The 21,682-nt window shown below is 46.6% G+C and overlaps 2 protein-coding genes across 5 annotated transcripts; both read left to right on the top strand.

The window, feature by feature from the left end:
- Positions 1 to 439: 439 nt before the first annotated feature.
- kif16ba (kinesin family member 16Ba) lies at positions 440 to 21,646 on the top strand. 4 transcript variants are annotated; one of them, XM_069166877.1, is made up of 28 exons: positions 440 to 788; positions 3,254 to 3,323; positions 3,690 to 3,803; positions 4,400 to 4,516; positions 6,077 to 6,174; positions 6,394 to 6,503; positions 6,819 to 6,961; positions 7,098 to 7,266; positions 7,654 to 7,785; positions 7,881 to 8,056; positions 8,895 to 8,960; positions 9,110 to 9,169; positions 9,328 to 9,447; positions 9,547 to 9,598; positions 10,132 to 10,269; positions 10,391 to 10,473; positions 10,812 to 10,900; positions 11,817 to 11,849; positions 12,111 to 12,164; positions 12,494 to 13,837; positions 13,966 to 14,118; positions 14,214 to 14,319; positions 15,004 to 15,051; positions 15,287 to 15,334; positions 18,669 to 18,791; positions 20,068 to 20,157; positions 21,018 to 21,101; positions 21,189 to 21,646. In XM_069166877.1, the coding sequence occupies exons 1-28, from the start codon at positions 742 to 744 to the stop codon at positions 21,348 to 21,350; spliced, it is 4,029 nt and encodes a 1,342-aa protein (XP_069022978.1). In that variant the 5' UTR covers positions 440 to 741; the 3' UTR covers positions 21,351 to 21,646. The 4 variants fall into 4 exon arrangements, with proteins under 4 accessions (XP_069022978.1, XP_069022979.1, XP_069022981.1 ...); XM_069166878.1 differs by lacking the exon at positions 11,817 to 11,849; XM_069166880.1 differs by lacking the exon at positions 15,004 to 15,051.
- Positions 15,360 to 18,648, top strand: LOC138208775 (uncharacterized). The gene has a single exon (XM_069166883.1). The coding sequence runs from the start codon at positions 16,059 to 16,061 to the stop codon at positions 18,072 to 18,074; it is 2,016 nt and encodes a 671-aa protein (XP_069022984.1). The 5' UTR covers positions 15,360 to 16,058; the 3' UTR covers positions 18,075 to 18,648.
- Positions 21,647 to 21,682: the final 36 nt, after the last annotated feature.

The following is a 21,682-nucleotide window of genomic DNA, read 5'->3' as shown; positions in this document are numbered from 1 at the left end:
TTCAGGTGTGTAATGTGTTTCCTCAGTTGTGTTTCACTGTCTCTGAATTAATTTCACTGAATTAAAGTACACGCGCTCCATCCGGTTTTGTCATCTCATGGCTTTCATATAAACCAGTAAATATTTGGCACGTTTGCTTGACAATAAAATATAAATATCAAGTTAACATAAACAATAACTTGACTTAGTTGGTTACAAAAACAAGCATGTGTATTTTTTGTAAATATATCATTGTTGATTATTTTTCTGTTTATTTTCTCAATTTTTTTTTTAAAGTCCGTTAAGAAAATGCGGATGAACTGATTTATTGTAAAAGGTCTAAATTCTTGAATACTTTAATTCTTAACTCTTTTTTTTTCCTCCATGTTTCGTCACTCTTGTTTCGGTGCACTGCGGCACGCCGGCTCCGTGCAGAGTTTGGTCATCTCCCGGCTTCCGTACTTTCATGTTTCCAGCAGCTGATGGATCCTCGTTACTTTGCTTCTTCTGCCTGTCACATGAAAGCTAACCGGCTAACGGGCTGCTGACCAACCGGGTTCCCACCGGGGACAGCGACGCGGTGTCACCGGACCCTGTTGACATCTGTCCCCGCCGGTGGACCCCTCGCTGCCCGTGTGATTTGTTTATTCTCTCCCCCCCCCCCCCCCGCCGCGGCTCGTGCTAGCCAGTTAGCCGCTTTTGGCTATTTTAGTGGTTATAAACTTCTCCCTGCGGCTGACCGGGCGGACAGCGGGATGTGCCATGGCATCGGTTCGGGTGGCTGTGCGGGTCAGGCCCATGGACAGGCGGTGAGTTAAGGACGACAGCACGTTTGTTCGGCGCCAACCCGCTTCGTTTGAGTCGGTTTAATGTCAGAATCTCGCGGTTTTGTGATGCTAACTGCGCGCTAGCCGCTGCTAGCCTCCAACACGGACGCTGGAGAACTTGGACTCAAATATCAAAAGCTGATATATCGGTGAAATGTTCGGTTTAAAGATGATCCTGTCTGACCATCGGGATGCAGTGTTTTGTGTGTTTCCCGTTCATGCAGTGATTTAAAGGCAAGTTTACGATGTTCTCACCTGTCCGCACCTTTTGCAGGTGCAGCCGGGAGAGAATAACTGCCACGTAACAGTCATGTGATTTGATATGACATGAAGTAGATTATTAAACATAACAGGTCCTTCATCCTCTCATAACTTTACTGGGACTCCGTGTGGTTTAAACACTTAAGTTTTCTTTTAATTTAATTTAATTTTGCACTCATTTATCAAATCACTTTCATGTTTGTCAGATATCCTCAGTTCAAGTTTCATCATCAAACTACTGCAACCGTAAATAATTATCATTATCAGTACGGTACGTAATAGTTGTTTGATGTTTTACATGTCATAAAAGAGTGAAACTCTATAAAACCAAACTGAATGTATTCAGATTAATAACAACCTTTTACAAATATTTACCGTTTTTAAAGTTTAGGTTAAAAAAAAAAAAGACCCAACAGTTAATCAATATCAAAATGGTTGTTATCAATTTTCTGTCAGTTGACTGATTTATTGATCAGAAAACAACTCGAGACTCCTGGTGGAAATATTGACACTGACATGTTAAGTGGGGGTCATCGGGGGCCCGACGATGGATTCTCACCCAGGGGCTCCTCAGGAAGTTAATGTGGCCCTGGTCCTTTTAAAAACAATAAAAAAATCATGTTTATTTTACTGTGAAGTCTTCCAGGCTGAGAGTCGCTGAAACTCACAGCTGATCACAGCTGAAGCGAAAGGTACAGTTCATTGATCTGCAGCTGATTCCGTCACTGAGGATGTGATTCCTTTCTCCGTTTCTAATCTCTGGAAACTGAACATGTGCAGACTAAACAAACGTCTCCTGAACCGGTTAAATACTCACAGATGAATCAATAAATCATTGATTGACATTGTTTGGTGTTTATCCTTTAGTTTGATTTGTAAAATGTCCAAAAAACAAGAATAAGTAATAAGCAGAAATGACTTGCTTTCTTCATCTCCTGTGAAAATAATCTGAATTTATTTGAGTTTCTGACTGTTTGTTGGATAAAAACATGTTATTTGAATTAGCACTGGGAAATTATCAAATGTATTTCACCTAATCAATGATTAAATTGAGATCAAATGTAATATTTCACCCATTTCCTGAAACACAGGGCTTTTTAAAAATAGAAATTATTATAGAATAAGAATCATAAACCCATACAAGACATTAGAGCACAAATATAAAGAAATGACTCCAAAATACATCAGATAAAGTGCAAATATTCAGCAGCACGGCGTGCAACTAAACATACAGAAAAGATATTTATAAATGAGATTAAATTAAATTTAAGGAAAATAATCTCGCTTAAAGCCGATAAAATATCATTAAATGAAATAAGTTTTTATTTACAGCAAATAAAAGTACAGAATATTAATTAAATGAATTAAAATTAGTAAAATATTCAATTCAAGTAGGCAGACTCCTCTGCAGGCCGGAACTAAAACTCCACTGCGGTGACCTTTGACCCAAGATACGGCCGTCAGTCTTGTCTTTGTGTTGACGGATCCTGTGTTGCGTAACGTGCAGTTATCGCGCCGCTCGGAGATAACGGACACCTTCACGTAAACCCGGCTGACGGTGACTTCCTGTGGAGGCGTCGGCTTTACTGCAGCCGCTCGCACTTGAACAGGAGGATCAACCGGGCGGAGACGACGCAGCAACGATGTTGTTAATCGATCTGTTTTTATTGATCCGTTTTTATTGTTTTGTTTTTATTGATCCGTTTTTATTGATCCCAGTCGGGTTTTTCCTGCAAAATAAAGTCACAAACTGAAGTTCAGCAGCAGAGTTTTGTTTGGAAACTTTACTTTATGTTCCAGTGTGGCGTCAGAGGAACAGAGCCAGATGTTTGATTGACAGCTTGCACACTCGCTGCTCCCCACATGGTGAACACTGAGCTGTACATTTATACCTGGGACACGGATATCATTTTGTCTCATCGCTTACAGCTGTAGTCATTGTGGTGCAATGCATTGTGGGATTGTTAGCTGAAAGTCGTGTACGTGCTACAAACACTGCTTCTTTCTGAGAATCGACTTCAATGAAAAATTAAGCCAAAAACTGCAGTTCCTCGAATGGCCACTCGAGACTGCATCCACAACAAGCAGCAACCAACCGTGACATCGTCTGCCTAGATTTAAAAAAAAAAAAGTTTGTCTAGTTTTCAGGCAGAAAATCAGTTTGTAACATTATCGATGTTTTACAGGGAGAAAGACTTGACCGCCAAATGCATCATCCAGATGGAAGGAACCAAAACCTCGATCACCAACCTGAAGGTACGTTTAATGGTTTTTCTGTTACAGTCTTGTAGTTCTGATGTCAAGTTTTGGACTTTTGGGGTTATAATTTTTAGTTCTGTCGTCATATTTTCGAACTCTGTCATGATGTTTCGGACTTGCGTCGTCATGCTTCGGATTTTGGTCGACACGTTTCAGAATCATGGCGTCATGTTTTTTTTACTTTTGTCGTCATGTTTCGCACTTGTGGCGTCACATTTTGGATTTCGGGCATCGGGTTTCAGACTTTTGTCGTCATTTTTCGGACTTCCTTCTTCACGTGTTGGACTTCAGATGTTATAATTTCCAGTTCTGTCGTCGTGTTTTGGATTTCTGTCGTCATGCACTGTGCTCTGATTCCCGAAGCTTCCTGATGGCATCGCAGGAGAGGTGATGAGGGATCGAACCAAAACCTTCACGTACGACTTCTCGTACGACTCGGCGGACTGTAAGAGGTCCACGTTCGTCTCCCAGGAGAAGGTAAAAACCGCCGTCACATTTCAGACACGCGCATCAGCGTTTTATTTCTCACGGCATGATTCAAAGGTTGTTGAGGTCATGTGGTTGTCATCAGGTAAAGGACACCTGAGAAAGCAGCGAGACTTTTTATAGTGCAGATTCACCAAATAATCAGCTGGAGCTCAGTAATTTTACTCTTTCATATCACAGGAAAAGTGTTTCTTTTCTTATTTCACACTTTCAGGACTTAATTTTCAATCCTGTCAGCGACACACTAACATGGTTCTAATACTCTACGACACACACTCTCAGATCCCTCCGTAATGTTTGGGATAAAGACTCGTGCTTTCTTTGTTGGCCTCTGTGTGCCACAGTTTTGAATCTGTAATCCAGTATTTCACAAATTTCAGCTTTAATTTTAAAAGCGCTTGCATTAACATTAATCGCGCAGCTGAACTTCCTCTGTTGAATCTAATCCAAATGACGTTCTGTAAAACCTTTTTTTCCCATGACTAAGTCCCAGGAACGTGTATGCATCGTACTGACTTGCTGACTGGTTTGTGTGGAGCCGAACGTCCTGATGACTGAGATTTAAACCCACTTCTGTTCTCTTGCAGGTTTTCAAAGATTTGGGCTGTGACGTGCTGAAGGCGGCTTTCGAGGGCTACAATGCCTGCGTCTTCGCTTACGGTCAGACTGGCTCGGGGAAGTCCTACACCATGATGGGAAACCCAGTGAGACCATATTTCATTTTCAGCCTGCAGATGTTTTTTACGCAGAGAGACCGCACGAGTGATTTGATTATTGATCAGTGCAGTGGTGATGTCATTACTGACGGCTCATCTCATTTCCAAGTGATCAGTGTGAGCAGCAGAGTTCAGAGGGAATTTGTACGACTTCGCCAAAGTCTCGAAGACCCCGTGCACACCTGGCTTTACGATCAGGCCGGATCACAATGCGTCAGCTTTAAGTACAGCAGCTCACACCTGGATTATCATCCGACCCAAACGTGTTTTAAGTGACCACATGTGGTCGGATCTCACTTTGATAGATAGATATACACTTTATTAATCCCTCAGAGGAAAACGTAAACATTTCTCTCTGAGGGATTAATAAAGTATATATCTATCTATCTTCCCTGCTCTGTATGAAAAAGACACTACATCACAAGTAAATAAGCACAAAAAGACAAACAGAAACACGATGAGTTTTAAGTATTTCACACACTGAGCGTCATTTTACATGACTCTCAGTGTGGGCTCTTCCACAACTGTGGATGTGATGTGTCAGAAATTAAAAAGCTCAACCCAGAGGAGTCTTTGGTGAAACCAGCGTCGGGTAGACAGCCTGAGTTTTTATTCGGGAAACAGCTGATTTATAGAAACCAGTTCAGTCTAAAAAAAAAACACCCAGAATGCTTGGGTGTTTTTTGAGTCTAAAAGCTTTTCTCTCTGCAGTCTTCTCATGCAGCAGTTTTCTGCTGCGTCGCTGTGAACCATCCATCCAGGTGACTAAATATAGAAGCAGGTCTGACAAGGTCCCACTGAGATATTGATGATTAACATGCACCCTTTGGATCAATACGATCTCCTCTGGGCACAAACAATATTTACACACAAGTGTGGACAGAGAGCGGACGATTGGTGGATCGATCGTGTTCAATCAGACACTGATCAACACACACAGAGGGGAGACAGACAGCTAAACATAAAACGGGAATAAATAATTAAATCAATGCAGGGTTTTTATGCAGCGCTCAGCAGGTAGAGGGCGCCGTTTGTCCACAACGAGCTGAAGCCTCAGTTTTTCTGGTGCAGGACCACAGACTGTATATAAAAGTGCTCCATAGACTCCCATTCAACTTCTCTCCTGAAAAGTCATTCTAATTTCTCCACCAGTTATCTCGGTGTTGTTAGCTAAAGTGTGTCTGTTTAATTGACAGTCCTGTGGTGCAGTCAGGTTATAGCTATCGGTGGATGGGACGTATTATCGTCAGGTTCAGATCCACCGCTCGCACCTCCCACAGCTCGTCCAAATGTGGTCACTTCCTGCTCCAAACCGCTCCGAACTAGCAAGATGGTGACGGACAGAATCTGAACTGGAGGCTTCATAACGTTCACAAACCAACGGGTGACGTCACTATTGGAGGACGATGATAGAAAGAGGGAAAGACGAGTGTCGGCCTTCTTCGTGGAGGAGGATGTGATTTAAACCCAGAGTGAGATGGAAAACAGAGTTGAGGCTCCCTGCGCTGTTTCCCCTGACTGACGGCTGCTGTGATGTTCCTGTTTCAGGGAGACGCCGGTCTGATCCCGAGGATCTGTGAGGGTCTGTTCAGTCGCATCTCAGACGCCACTCGATGGGACGTAGCTTCGTTTCGCACCGAAGTCAGGTGAGACTGATATGCTAATCATCTATTCATGGTTGTTTTCTTTCTTTGATCAGTTAGTGATCATTTACTCTGAGGTGACTCTCTGTGTGACCACTTTCTGGGTTTTCCGAATCTTCTGTGCGTCTCCCTCTCTGATCTTCCCCTGTTGCCGTGGTCACCGGCATGGTTGTCACGTGAGGTGGTTATGATGCCGTAAAACTGACTGTTTTGTTCCTTCAGCTACCTGGAGATCTACAACGAGAGAGTGAGAGACCTGCTGAGGAGGAAATCCACTCAGACCTACAATCTGAGAGTCCGGGAGCACCCGAAGGAAGGACCCTACGTCGAAGGTAAGACCAGGGAGAGGTGGATGTTCCTCGTTTCTCTGCTGCAGCTTTGATTTTCCAAGATAACCGAGAACAGGTCCAACGATGAAATCACAAACGTTCACGTACCAGCGGTCACAAAAACGTGTGGAACTCGGGTGCTGATGTTGATCAAGAGACCTGGAATACTTCCTTATGAAGGTTGTTGATCCTCCTGCTCCGTGTGCATCACTGTGCTGCGTTCAGGAACACTTTCAATATATAGAACCACCCTTGTATATATCAGATTAAAGTGAGGACAGAACAGTTTTTAAACAGGAGTTTGTGTTTGCACCTCAGATCTGTCTAAACACCTGGTGCAGAACTACAGCGACGTCGAGGAGCTGATGGAGGCCGGAAACATCAACCGGACCACCGCCAGCACCGGCATGAATGACGTCAGCAGCCGCTCGCACGCCATCTTCACCATCAACTTCACACAGGTGAAGAAAATGAACAGTTATTTGTTGTTTCCATCGTCTCAGATGTGAAGATTTTTTGCTTTTCTTTGATAAACTGAATATTTCTGGGTTTGTGTCAGTCAGTCAGTCAGACGTCTGTGTGAATCTCTCCTGTCAGGCCAAGTTCGACGCCGAGATGCCCAGTGAAACCATCAGTAAGATCCACCTGGTCGATCTGGCCGGCAGCGAGCGGGCTGACGCCACCGGAGCCACCGGCGTCCGACTGAAGGAGGGAGGGAACATCAACAAGTCGCTCGTCACCCTGGGAAACGTCATCTCTGCTCTCGGTCAGAAAACGACTCTGTCATACATGTTAGGGTCTGATGTGAGCTGAGCCGATACTCTGTGGAAGAACCCCGTCAGAATAAAAGAATCATGTTAGAATGGAAAAACTCTGCCATTGTAAAAGAATCCTTTCAGAATAAAAGAGTTGCGTCAGAATAAAAGGATCCCATCAAAATAATGGTATCCCATTAGAATAAAGGAGAACCATCACAATAAATGAATCCCATCATAAATGAGAGGAGAGGAAGGCAAAGAGTTGAACAGAGGACTCAGTTCAGAGTGTTTCAGTCCATCTGAGAGAGCCAGATTACTGATCCGACTTCACGCTCGCTGATTCGCTCTCTGTGTTTGAGTCCTCGTGACTGACGGTGTATCTTGTTCCCGTGCAGCCGACATGACGCAGGACGGCGTGAACACCAACCTGAAGAAGAAGTCGGTGTTTGTTCCCTACAGAGACTCGGTGCTGACGTGGCTGCTGAAGGACAGCCTGGGCGGCAACTCCAAAACCATCATGATCGCCAGTGAGCAGAAAAAACGCCCACGTCGATTCCTGACTCGACATTTCAGATGACTAAAGAAGAGTTTGGTTACTTTATGATTACCGCTCTGGTTTCAGCCGTTTCCCCCGCGGATGTGAACTACGGGGAGACGCTCAGCACGCTGCGCTACGCCAACCGAGCCAAGAACATTATCAACAAACCCACCATCAACGAGGACGGCAATGTCAGGCTGATCAGAGAACTGCGGGCTGAAATTGCCCGGCTGAAGGCTCTGCTGGTTCAGGGCAACCAGGTAAACTGTGTGGGACCACGGCGACAAGTCAAAGTTCAAATACCCCATCAAACCCCCCACCCCATCCCCCAAGGACACATATAACAGTCAGGAAGAGGCGTTAAACTCTTTCATTTAATTAAACTCCAACGCTCAGTTAAATTTTTAAAAGATATATAATTCAGTGCAGCTCAGTCGGATTTAAAAAAAAGAGTCCCGTTTTCCCATAAAACAAACAAGGAAGTGTTCCCGGCTAAAGTTCAGTTTATTCAGCTAAAAGGCTTTGAAAGCTTTGGAATCACAAAAACAAACATAAACCAGGAAATGCTCTCCAACCACACCTCAGTCAACACCCCCAACGAGAAATACACAAATCTAGCTTTTCAAGTTAAGTGGTCCTGGTTCAGAGCCGACTCTCGGTCGCTGGGGTGAGTTGCAAAGACGACATATCAAATGTTGAAACGGAGAAATGTTATTGTTTCATGAAAATCATTTCGAATCATTTTGAATTTGATGGCAGCAACACGTTTTAAAAAAAATCTAGACGGACGCAACAAAAGGCTGGTAAAGCTGTGTCATGCTAAAAACAAAAAACACCTGGTGGAACATCTCGCAGCTAATCAGGTTACCTGGCAACAGAATAGTAACATTATTGGGTATAAAAAGAACATTTCAGAGATACTACTGAAGTTAAACTAAATACTTATGTTTAAGTAGATTACTAGAAACTGACAGATGTTGACAGAAACTAGAAGAGGAAGTGGATTAAAATGAATTTACATGATGTCTTTTTAGAGCCTGTTTAAAGTCATCGGTACTGATGTGTGTGTGTCATTGTTTCCCTGTCCGTGTTTGTCAGATCGCTCTGCTGGATTCGCCCACCGCTCTGAGTATGGAGGAGAAGCTGCACCAGAATGAAGCCAGAGTGAGTTGCCGTGAAGCCTTTTTAACGCCCGGTGGGACAGAAAGCTCAGAATAAAATATTCACAGAGATGTGTGACAGAAAGCGGGCACTCTGATAAACGATCCTTCAGTTTGTTTATCGGCTGATTTGTTTTGATCTGTGCTTGGCAGGTTCTGGAGCTGACGAAAGAGTGGACCAACAAGTGGAACGAGACCCAGAACATCCTCAAAGTAAGATCCAACGTCTCCCGAGCAGACCGTTCTGTCTTTGGACAGTTTGACGTCCGTTTTATCGTCCGGGTTTCTCTTCTGACACCTGGAACGTTTCTTCACGTGCAGCGAGACGCTTGGTCTTTGTGCACGAGTGTGAACCGTGTTGATTGTTGCAGGAAGAGACTCTGGCCCTGAGGAAGGAGGGGATCGGCGTGGTGCTGGACTCGGAGCTGCCTCACCTCATCGGCATCGACGACGACCTGCTCAGCACCGGCATCATCCTCTACCATCTGAAGGTCAGAGGTCAACGGGTTCACTACAGCTATATATATATATATATGTTTATCCTCCAGAGTGTGGAGTGACGCCGTGTCTCTGCTCTGCTTCACCGTCAGGAGGGACGGACGTACGTGGGCCGAGATGACGCGTCCACAGAGCAGGACATCAGTGAGTCCATCAGTCATGACTTATCTCACAGGGAGTCAAACGTACCTTCATCACAGTAAAGAAAACGAAGTGAACAACACATCCAGACACACAGAGAGCTGCAGCGAATGAGCTTTAATCAAACTGATGATCTGATCAGGAAACAGGACTTCCTCATAGACTGAAGCTCCGCCCCTTCAGAGACCTGCAGTCTATCACATGACGCTGAGAAAGCCTCAATATGACTTCTGACACAAATGCTGCGTTCAAATGGAAGTCATGAACTTGTGGCTACAACATGGGAAGTTGTGGATGCCGTATGCTTGGCATTCAGGTGGTTAAATCATAAAAACACTGGTGGGACAGCCGTGTATCTACAGTTTATACACAGACATACATTCATGTATGATACACAAACAAACATCCATCATGTACAGGGGTTTGTGTCAGAATACAACATCTGAACATCTGTCGTGGAGGAACAGTGAATTTTGACTGACAGCAGTTGATCTTGTTTGTCTCTCTGTCTCCTCTGCATTGTTTCTCTCCTTTAGTCCTGCACGGTCTGGACCTGGAGAGTGAACACTGCATGTTTGAGAACCAGACCGGCACGGTGACTCTGGTGCCGCTCGGCGGAGCTCAGTGTTCGGTCAACGGGGTTCAGGCGGCGGAGCCAACGCCGCTCAACCAAGGTGAGCAGGGAACGTCGGACCGCTCTGATCTCAGGCTGTCAGTCGCAGGAACAGTTCAGAGAAGACAAGAACACGGTTCTGTTTTTAATGTTAACCCTGATTTTATCGTGTCCTCGTCCAGGTGCCGTTATTCTGCTTGGCAGGACCAACATGTTTCGCTTCAACCACCCGAAGGAGGCGGCCAAGCTGCGGGAGAAACGGAAGGTGGGCGTGTCTCCGTGTAGATCAGGGGTCTCCCGCCTGTAACTCCCTTTCTGTCTGAGTAGCCCACAAACAACATGCAGTATTTCCCACACATAGACTTACCTGGCCGGGCTGTACAGGTGTATTTGTCGATCCTTTTCAGTATTTTTATTTATTTATTTTTTAACATTTTCGAGAAAGCGACGCCATCAACGCGATGGATTAACGAGTGGACAGTCCCCCCCATTGTTCAGCAGCTATGTGAATAAATGTTACTGTACATGAGGACCTCTCGGAGATAAAAAGGTTGGAGATCATCCGATGTCGCCCGGTTTAACGTCTGTCTCTCTCCTCCTCAGAGCGGCCTGCTGTCCACCTTCAGCCTATCCATGACCGACCTGTCCCAGTCCTGTGAGAACCTGTCCACTGTGATGCTCTACAATCCCGGGTGAGTAAATCCGAGCCGACCTCAGCTGCATGTGACGATCAGCTGCAATACATCCCCGCCTCCGCATCAGACCTCCTCAGGACACCGGGACGTCTCACCAGAGACCAGAGAGTGTCCCAACATGGCCACCACACCACAGGCACACCGTTCGACGAAAACAAATTACTTTAACACATTTTCATCCAAAAGGTCAGAAGATTGGTCGGACCAAATCTAAAGCCAGTGAGACAAATTCTGTACTTTGTTAAAGTACGAAACAGATCGCCAAAAATAAAGACCAAATTCAAAATGGCGGACTTCCTGTTGAGTTGAGGTCATGGCGCCAATATACTTTTTTGTAGATCTAGCTGTGATACACATGTCCACCAAATTTGGCGCATGTTGGTGAAACCAATAGAATACGCAATGTTTTGTGTGCCAGGGTTCATGAGTTTTTGAGCACGTTTAAGCCCTGAAAAACTCAATTACTTTTTTAGAAGAAGAATAATATCTTCCATTACAATATCAATAATAATAATAATTAAATGTGTATGAGGAATCCTTCTGCTTATGACTGACATTCAGTTTCTCCTTCACTTCACCCTCCGAGTCTCCTTTAACGTCCAAAATTTAAAAAATTTCCCCTCGGGGATTAATAAAGTATATACCTACCTACCTACCTACCTACCAAACACATCGCTCTGAGTTACCGACAGATGTTCTCCCTTCTCACTGCTGCGGTTATAAACGAGGCTCCTGGTCTTCCATCGGACTTAAACCGCATCTAACGGGGACATTCGTGTCCCCAGAGGACGAACCTTGTCCTCCTCAGACCGGGTCAGCTCTGAGTCTCAGTGTGCTGTTAACGTATGAATAAATGAAGTGATGCTCTCCCACAGTGATGACAGCATTAACCGTGTCCCTGTCCTGTTGACAGTCTCTTCACTGAGAAGGGCCCCGTCTTCCTCAGGTAGACTCAGCCGTCCACTTCCTGTCTAACTGTCCCCTGTTGACCCAAAGACGTGTGTTGACTGGTCCCGTCCCTCAGCCTCACCCTCACTGTCTGTCTTTATTTCCTGTTGTCCATCAGCTGCAGTGTGTGTGTGTGTGTGTGTCCCCAGTAGATCGTGTGTCTGCGTCTCATCTCCAGCTTCTCCTTTGTTTGTCCTTCTTTGTCCGCTGTGGTTCTGGTTCTGGACAGGAGACACTAACGGACCGCTTTCTCTTCCAGGCTGGAGTTTGAGAGACAGCAGCGAGAAGAGCTGGAAAAACTAGAGCTGAAAAGGTACTGTGGTCCCGAGTCCAGTTTGGACTGATCCAAACCTCTTGTAGTGAACCTGCTTCCTTCCTTCCTGCCTTCTTTCCTTCCTTCTTTCTTTCTTTCCTTCCTTCTTTCCTTCCTTCCTTCCTTCTTTCCTTCCCTCCTTCCTTCTTTCCTTCCTTTCTTCTTTCCTTCCTTATTTCCTACTTCTGTCTTTCCTCCCTCTCTCCCTCCCTCCCTCCCTCCCTTCCTGTCACACACTTCCAGCTGAATCCTCAGCAGGTAGTTTGCTCAGTTGCCATGGAGACGGTCGGTGGTACCATGTGACCTGTTCTTTTTGTTTGTTTCCGTAGAAGGCTGATTAAGGAGATGGAGGCGAAGCAGCAGAGTGAGAAGTCAGAGCTAGAGCGCCTCCAGCAGGAGGTGGAGAGTCAGCGCAAGGAGTCGGAGGAGGTGCAGGAGCGGATCCTCCGTCAGGAGGAGAGCCTCCGCCGCCGCAGCCAGGACATTGAGAGCCGCCTGCGAGACTTCCTGGCTGAGAAGGAGCGCTTCGAGGAGGAGCGGCGCTCCGACATCCAGGGGATGGACCTCCAGCGGAGACAGCGCCGGAAGCAACAGCAGGAGGGTGGAGCAGAGGAGGCGCAGGACGAGGAGCAGCGGCGGCAGCAGGAGGATATCTACCGTGAGCTGGAGCGGCTGAAGAGGGAGCGCGAGGAGCAGCAGGTCCGCCTGGAGACGGAGCGGCGGCGGCTGGAGGAGCAGGAGCGGGAACAGCTGAGTCTGGTGGGGAGGCTGGAGGAGCAGCTGAGGGAGAAACACGAAGCCGCCACCGCCCTGTTGACCCGGGAAGACGCCCGCCGCCTGGAGGAGGAGCGGCGGGCGCTGGCTGAGATTAGGGAAGCGCTCCTCCGGGCCAAAGAAGCTGCAGAGCGGCCGGACGTGGAGGACGCCGGTGAGGAGGCCAGAACCGCTCAGACCAGATACATGGACTTCAAAGAGGCTCAGGTGGAGGAGCTGGGTCAGCTGGAGGAGGGGCTGCAGCAGCAGAGGGAGCAGCTGGAGAAGGAGGTCGCTGCTGAGCAGAGCACGCTGCTGCTCCTCAACCACGGCCTCAAGGAGAGACAGCAGCAGCTGAAGGAGACACAGGAGAAGGGAGCGCAGGACGCCTCCGCCGTCTGCCAGGAGGAGCAGTTGCTCCAACAGGCCGAGCACCGACTGCAGTTAAAGGAGCGGCAGCTGGCCAGCCTGGCCGACGGACTCCTCCCCGCGCTGGCCGAGGAGAAGCAGAGAGCCGTTGAGATGCTGGAGCGCAGCGGAGGAGGCAGCAACGGGAACTGCGATGGTCCGCCGGGCCTGGACAACACCCTGTTCCAGGTGGAGAAGGAGCTGGAGGACAAGGAAGAGAAGCTGAACCTCCACTGGCTCAGAGCACAGCAGCTCCAGCAGCTCCAGGAGACCTACGAGTTCACGGCCAACGTGGCGCGGCAGGAGGAGAAGGTGAGGAGGAAGGAGAAGGAGATCCTGGAGTCCAAGGAGCAGCAGCAGAGGGAGGCGATGGAGCAGGCGGTGGCCCGGCTGGAGAGGAGGCACTCCGCTCTGAGGCGCAGCATCTCCTTGGAGACCGACTCCGAGGACCAGAGACATAAGAGCTCGTCCATCCGGGCCCCGAGGACGGGGGCCGACCTGGACCAGCAGAGGTCAGAGCCTCCGAACGAAAACACCTTGATGATGTCGTCACTTACCTGGATGTTAAATAAATGTAGCTCGGTTCTGACCCGTCTGGTACCAGTTTAAAAAACAGTAAAGTCTCGTTTCCTGTTTTCAGGGTGGAGCGGGAGATCCAGAAGCTGCGACAGAGGATCAGCGAGGGCGAAGACAACAACAGGACGCACTCGATGGGTACCGACGAGAAGACGAGCAGCTCTCCGGTCAGCCACATCCAGAGTTTGAACACACTGCTGCCGCTGTCGGACGACCGGTACTGATCCATCACACCCACATCACATCAGAAACCGAGTGGCGGGGACCGGTTCAGTGTGGATGACCCGGCTGTGTGTTTGTGACTCCCGACAGGATCAACACGTACATCGAGGAGGAGGTCCAACGGAGGTTACAGAAGATGAATCTCCTGAATGGCGGCAGCAGCATGGACCTGTCTCTGTCCTATGAATCGCTCAGAGTAAGAGCTGTCTCTCATGACTTCATTCATTTGTGTTGATGCTGTCTGTGGGATTAAAGTAGAGTCAGAATCTGATCAAAACAAGCCACAGACGATGTCTCTCTTCGGTCACAAAGCTTGAGCAAAGCTAATTTTCTGATGTTTGATGGATTAAATGATTTAATTGACAGATTAATCAGAACGACAGAAGTGAAATTCAGTTCTAAAAATTTCATTTACGAACGTCTTCGATATGTTTTTCGTGCCTGCTGTCGGCAGTATGGAGGTTCTGAACCGTTGATGTGATGGAGAGCTATCAGGAGACGTTACGCACCTGTAGACTGGTTTCAGTCAGGTTGAGTTTTATTAGAAATGATACAGCCGAGTAACACAGACTGTCAATCCAGGCGCTTTCAAAAACACCTCAACGTTCTGAGCATGCTCTGTGATCGCATTGCACTTATGGATGGGAAAAACTTTCACAATAAAACCCACAAAGTGCGGTCTGTTCAGGCAAATCAAGTTCTGGTTCTGTTTTTAAATCTGACCAGTCTGACTGCAGATGGTAGCTTTTGGATAATCAAGCCCTCGTCGTCTGCAGGTTTGTTTCTAACTTTAATTTTAGGATGAGGATGAAACCCAGCAGGTCCAGTGATAAATGTCTTTCTCTGTGAGGAACTGATATTTAGCTCTTTAACCCTGCAGGAGGAGGAGGAAGTTAGCGACTGTAGCTCTGTTAGATTAACAGAAGAGGTAAGACCAGGAACCACCCGCACTATATTTCTATTTTCCCAATGAGACTTTGGCTGCTCTGTAATCTGCATGACTTCCCCAATATGGTTTTATTAGTAATTATTTTCCTGGTTTGGTTTCATCTCTTCCCTTTTCCCGTCATCAAGAAGAATCATTTACAACTTTTGGTCATAAAAGAATATGAAGAATATTAATTTTGTCTTTAATGATGTTGATGTTTCCTTTTTATTTTCAGGATGATGAAAAACTGCAAAACATGAATCCAAGGAGGCTTAAATATGAGGTAAGACCCGGATCTTCTTCATCAATTTAACTATCAATCATTAAAAGCCTGTGATCCTGCTACATCTTTATAACCGGAGTGATTCTGTAGCTTTCTGTGATGCATGGTATTAATTACATCATACAAATCTCAACACGAGTTATCACATTAATATATTTTTTATTTTAGAGGAAATGGGTTTCCGTTTTAAACCTTCAGGGTTGCCAAACATACAGATGTGTAGATGTTTTATTTTGTAATTCCCATTACTCCACTTTTGTTTGACTTTTATTTTGGGGGTAAAAAGTGGCAACTGCAAGTTTTGCAACTCCTTTGTTGGCTTTGATCATTTGGCAACTCTGATCCTGCCTTTGGATCTTTTATTTTTGGAAAAACCGAGGAAAGAAAACTCTGCTCTAGGACAGAAGCAAACCGATGCATGTAAAATACTGAAGTAACTAAACAAGTAACTAGTAATTAAACACCTTGAAATGATTGAACACAGAATATTTCAACCCGCAGACCTTAATTTCAAACAATGTAGAGTCGTATTTGCTGTGGTGACCAGGAAGTGTAGAAACATTAAAATTAAACTTTACCTTCGTTTAAATGGAATTTAAAGATTTCAAAAAGATTCTTGTACAAATGTCGCCCTAATTTGCATGTCAAACCTCTTCGCACTGTTAATTTCAAATCACTTGCATCTCACCTGTGCACCTGGTGATTGGAGGAACTGTAATTCTCAATGGGGTGGATTGTGGACTTCAGTAGAATTCAAAGAGCCTTCAACGTCCGTCTTGTCGATGTAGTCATGGACTCCCCCTTGTGCACACAGAGAGCCCGCGGGTCTAACTTCCTGCCCTTCCCGGAGTTTGAGGCAAACTCTTGTCCTTGCGTCCAGGAAAACATGTCGGAAGAACCAGAGAGTGGCCTGATGAGGCTTCACAGAGAAGAAAAACTAGAATCCACAGCTGAAGTCTTAATTAAACAAGGGGAAGTGCCTCACAAAGATGGGGACCAAAACAAATGGGGGCAAGGAGGAGTGAATTTTCCTCTAGAAATGGGCCAAGCAGTTTACGAACTGGCCCGTCGTGCCGATTTTTGTGTCACCTCAGCAAACGCCATAACCGACAGACCTCATGAAAGCGAGAATATCACCGATGAAAGAAGAGAGAAAAAGGAGGAGTTGCAGGCAATTGGATGCTTGTATTCTTCCTCAGGGAGAGCACAAAATGCACCGACCAGTGGTCAGTCGTCAGAGTTGCAGAGCTCTGCGAGTGGTTTCATCGGTTCCGAGCGAGACTCGATGGAACCCGTTAATGATGAAATAAAACGAGAGACGGACACAGAAGCTGACAAAGTGGCCTCCAGCAGGAGCTACATTTTGGGGTACTTTGCCGGGAAACTGTCCAAAGTGTACAAGGACACTAGTAGAACGATACAGGGCACACGGGACATAATTCAAAATGTCCCTGTAGGTGAAATGAAGGTTGTCCTCTCTCGGTACGTGTCCATGATGTCCAAAGAGATTCCACTGATTCACCGAATCCAGCTTCAACGAGAGCCAGAGCCTCGTGTCCTCGCAGAAAAAAAAGTGAGCTTGGTGAATCTGTCGAGGGATGGCGCCCTTCGTCTTCATCAGAATAGCGGCATGTCTGCAGTCCCGGGCGTCTCGGGATGGCCTGAGGGATCTGTGGCCTCATTCAGAGACACGAGTCCTCAAAAGTTTTATCAGAGGCTGGTGGAGCTGCCGCTAGCTTTGGCTCGGCTACAAACATGTACGACAGAGAAGATCCTGGAAAAGTTGGAATCTCTGTCTCCTCAGATGCAAGTCGGCAAACTGGTGAGTGTCTTCTGGCTCAAAACGGCCGACAGGAAGAAACCCATCCCAAGACCCGCATGCTTGCTTTTATCAGAGAAGGACATCGTGGTTGTCTCGGCCAGCACGGATTCTACGGATGACCTGACTATTTTTCACCGTTTTAACCTCCTGGATATAAAGGAGGTCCAGATTAGTTTGGCAGGACAACACGTCCGCCTCATCGGCACCACCGAAGACCCCGTCTTAGCCGTCTTCACGCACAGCAAAGAGCTTACCCAGGAGTTCTGCAAGGCTTTACTGAAGGATCTGTGTCCCGACAAGTTCTCTGAAGGGACTGAAGGTCACCCGTTACTCTCTGATGACCTCATGGCCGTCTCTCTGGACTGGACCTCAAATGTTCCTGACATCATCCTAGATAGTGGCCTTCGCGTCACCTCCAGATTCAAGCGTGTCCTCGCAGACCTGCTCTACATCATCCACGGGAACATGGAAGGTCCCGGCAAGCCTTCCCTCGCCAACGTTTGTCCTCTGCTCTACACCAGCGTCAAGGTCAAGAACTTCACCCGAGTGCATCAGGATGCCATCTTCCAGTTTCTCCTGACGGACACTCACGTAGCTCTTCTCCAGGAGGACGGCGTCTTCCATCCGGTGCCACGGGGGTCCAGTCTGGTCCCCAGCCAGCCTCAGTTTCAGGGACTCGAAGTGCGCAAGCGTTCAGACATCAGATGCCTTCTTGTGAAGCAGAATGACGACTGCCTGGTCGTAGAGATCGCGTTTACAATTCCCAAGCCTCAGACTCCAAAGAGGAAGGCAGAGTCCAGGCGGAGCTCAGCCGAGCTGCCCTCCACCTCTAATCGCAGCGGCCTATGTAATTCCTGGAAGCTATCGTTTGGCTGCACCTCAGAAGCTCAGATCCTGATCAATCATCTGTGCGTTTAAAGGCGGACTTCACCTGAATTCATGTGCGAGTGCAGTGTTTGTACAGGAAATCATGTTGTAGTAAAACAGACTCATTTGAATGTATTTTTAAATCCTTTTAAGCGCTTTTTAAACTTCACAGTCTGTTACGTAATTGATTTGGATGGTTTGCATTGAGTCTGAGTTGGAGCATGTTAGCATTAAATATATAACTCCTGTATAATTTGTAAGAAGATGCTGAACATAGATGAAAAGTTTATGTACTTATGAAAGTCTTGTCTTTGTATATTTTTAGTCATGTCGATTCTTCTTTATTGTTTGTTTATCTAAAGACAAAATGTTGATGTCACTTGTTTGGTCTAAAATTGTCATAAAGAAATAAGTACGAATAAAATATGATCATCTTGTAATTAATGAGAATAATGTTTAATGTGCCTTATAATTTTACACGGTGACAACATTAATTTAATTATGTAAACAGAATAATAAACATTGAACTGATTCTTGTTTGTTTTTTTATTTTGGTGCTGTGATGATTGCCGTTTTCGCCGAGTCAGCCTTTTACTCCCCTCCTCTTCTTCCTGTCTCCTTTCATCCTGCCGACTTTCTCTGCAGCACTTGGTGTCTCGTCCTCCGGGGACGAGCTGCGACGACGTCCAGGAGCCCGTTAAAATTAGCATTCCTCGTTACGTTCTCCGCGGGCAGGGGAAGGACGAGCACTTTGAGTTCGAGGTGAAGGTGAGTTCACTCTGGTCTCGTTGATGTGATGCAGTTTTTAATCAAATGTGTCGGGTCATCTGAAACATGTTAAAGTTGAGGTTTTATAGTTGTAAATTTGCACTCGGAAAAGTCATTTCCACACCCGTGTACAATATGTCACGGCTAAATACAACAGCTGCTCCAAAGTCATCAAAGTAAACACACAAGTTTTAAACTGTTCACAGGCCTCCGATCGATGACACGAGTCCTTTAAATCTTTAATTCTTCCACTCAAACTGACTGAATGTGCACCGTGGAGGTCATGGTGTGTTTAGGATGGGTCCACATCCTGGTTTATAATGAGGATAATCTGAGTGTAAAGTAAAGCCGGGAACAGACTACACAGACCATTTTTTGGCGCAAGGGTATGGCCTATGTTTTGTACGTAACTTTGGCCAGGCTTAGAATTCATTGTGTTTGTTGTCACCATGGTAACGCTGTCAGATTAAATCAAGGTGCCAGAAATTGTTCCCGTGTCGTTGTCGGGAGACTGAAAGCACGACAAATATGACCTATCATCGTTCACGTTTTAGTTCCTGGGTCGTCGGGTCAAGAATCCGTCAATCGCGGCGACAGAGGCTCTTTGGGTGATGCGCTCTGTCATCCTATTGGTCGACGTCCAGGAACGCGCGTCGTATGATGTGTCAAACCAGGCGGAAAAAAACAAACAAGTTCTGACATACTAGACTTTTCGTCGGGGAGACGCCGCATCGTTCTTCAATGACGTCACTCTACAAGACCTGTTTGTCGTTCCCGACGTTCATATTCAGGCCCGACGCTGGAAATGTGTCTGCAATGACTTTTCTGACGCAAGAAAATCCCATCTGAGCCAACAGAGCGTCCGGACTGAGAAAAACCTCAGTTCAAACCACCAGATGTGGTTTTTGCTCTGATTTACAAAACTCACATTTAAAGTGTTTTTTACTGTCCAGACTTTCAGAAATTATCCAGATACAATCTAGATATGTGTAAAAACTGGGCTGCAGTCTGCGTGAGGATACGGAATCCTCAGTCTTACATTAGTCAGTGTAGTTTGTCAAGGAGTCCACTAGAGGGCACTAAAAGGCCACAAATCGCAGCTACATCGCATTTCTAGCTAACGAACCGATTTCACGCCGACACACATTCTCTGATGTTCCTGAACTTTCCGAATCAGAACAGAAAAAAAAAAAAAAAAAAAGAAGGTAAATTTGCTCTCTGGTGTTAACGATGCTCCTGTACCTCATGTCCGTCCATGTTTGACTGTCCTCATTAGATCACCGTGATGGACGAGACGTGGACGGTGTTCAGGCGCTACAGCCGCTTCAGGGAGATGCACAAGAGCCTGAAGTTAAAATACCCCGAGGTGAGATGCTCCTACACTCCTACACTCCTTCCTGCTGTGAATGTTTTTATCCTTTTTATTCCTCCTCACACACATGCTCTGAAATAGAGAAGGAAGAAGAAAATCGTTAGTAGGTTAGACTTTGTTTACTCCAGCTGTTGTTTATCCACATAATCAATCCCAACCTCCGATTCTTCCATCAAAACATTTGCTGAGCGAGGCTCGATGCACCGAAACCTGACCTGTAACCAAGTATCAACCAGCAGTGACATCCCCCGTTTGGTTTGTGAACGTCTGTTACGAAGCCTCCGGTTCAGATTTTGTCCGTCACCATTTTACTAGTTCAGGGCGGTTTGGAGCAGGAAGTGACCATATTTGGACGAGCTGGGGGAGGAGCGAGCGGTGGATCTGACTGATCTGATTGGAAAGCTGACGATACAAACGTCCCGCCCACTGATAGCTGTAACCTGACTGCACCACAGGCCTGTCAATCAAACAGACACGCCCCCAAAAACACATCTTTTTTTAAGTTTATTTATGAATTAATGAGGGATTATTTCCAGATGGACCGCCAGAAAACTAAACTGGAAGAGTGAATTTAGCGAATGACTTGAGGCAGCTATCGGTGGGCGGGACGTAGTATCGTCGGGTTTCCAATCAGATCAGTCATATCCACCGCTCGCTCCTCCCCCAGCTCGTCCAAATATGGTCACGTCCTGCTCCAAACCGCTCCGAACTAGCAAGATGGCGACGGACAGAATCTGAACTGGAGGCTCTGTAACGGCCGTTCACAAACCAACGTGTGACGTCGCTGTCGGTTGATACTTGGTGACATCACTGCTGGTTGATATTTGGTGACGTCGCTGTCGTGTTGGTTTCAGCTGGCTGCTCTCGAGTTCCCGCCGAAGAAGCTGTTTGGAAACCGAGACGAGCGGATGGTGGCAGAACGTCGGAGCCACCTGGAGGCAGGACTTCTCCCTTCACTCTCGGTTGTACTTTATCAACACGGTGGAGGTGGAGGTGAGCTCACTCTGTCTCTTCGTTCCCTGCAGAGGTACCTGAGGAGTTTGTTCCGGGTGATGCTGTCGACCTCCAGCTCTCCTCTCCGAGCCGACCAGCACGACGACTTCCGCCTCTCCAAGCGGGACGTCTGCGAGTTCTCGCCCTTCTTCAAGAAAGGCGTCTTCGAGTACACCAGCCACGGCACCGGCTGAGGAGGCCGCCGCCGCCGCCCCGACACTCCCGACCAAACCAAAACCTGCTGCGTGCCTTCGGAGCTGCAGAGCTGCTTCAGGAGGAGGAGGAGGAGGAGCTGCAGGTCAGTTTCCTCTGGACCTCCTTCCTCAACTACGTCATGTGACTCAGCCGTAAACAGCTTTTTCACATTTACCTGCAGCTGTCAGGAGCTTCATCTTCAAACGGATCAATATGTTTGATCAGCTGCTGCTTGATTAATGATCAGTGTCAATAACAAATTAAAGACTTCAGTCACGAATCAAACAAAAGCAAACACGTGTCTTCAGTGTTTGTTTGTTATCCTGCTGAA

Source organism: Embiotoca jacksoni, unplaced genomic scaffold (assembly GCF_022577435.1).
Source record: "Embiotoca jacksoni isolate LCO1_2020_lvr unplaced genomic scaffold, fEmbJac1.0.p SCAF_4, whole genome shotgun sequence".
NCBI classification, from domain to species: domain Eukaryota; kingdom Metazoa; phylum Chordata; class Actinopteri; family Embiotocidae; genus Embiotoca; species Embiotoca jacksoni.
The sequence above is the reverse complement of the archived record's forward strand: the minus strand, read 5'-3'. Positions and strand labels throughout refer to the sequence as shown.

Excerpts from the sequence above, each read along its gene's own strand:
- kif16ba (XM_069166877.1), top strand. The coding sequence starts at position 742 with ATGGCATCGGTTCGGGTGGCTGTGCGGGTCAGGCCCATGGACAGGCG. Across the intron at positions 6,175-6,393 it reads TCGTTTCGCACCGAAGTCAG|CTACCTGGAGATCTACAACG; the intron begins GTGAGACTGATA and ends TTGTTCCTTCAG. Across the intron at positions 7,267-7,653 it reads AAACGTCATCTCTGCTCTCG|CCGACATGACGCAGGACGGC; the intron begins GTCAGAAAACGA and ends GTTCCCGTGCAG.
- LOC138208775 (XM_069166883.1), top strand. The coding sequence starts at position 16,059 with ATGGGGTGGATTGTGGACTTCAGTAGAATTCAAAGAGCCTTCAACGTC.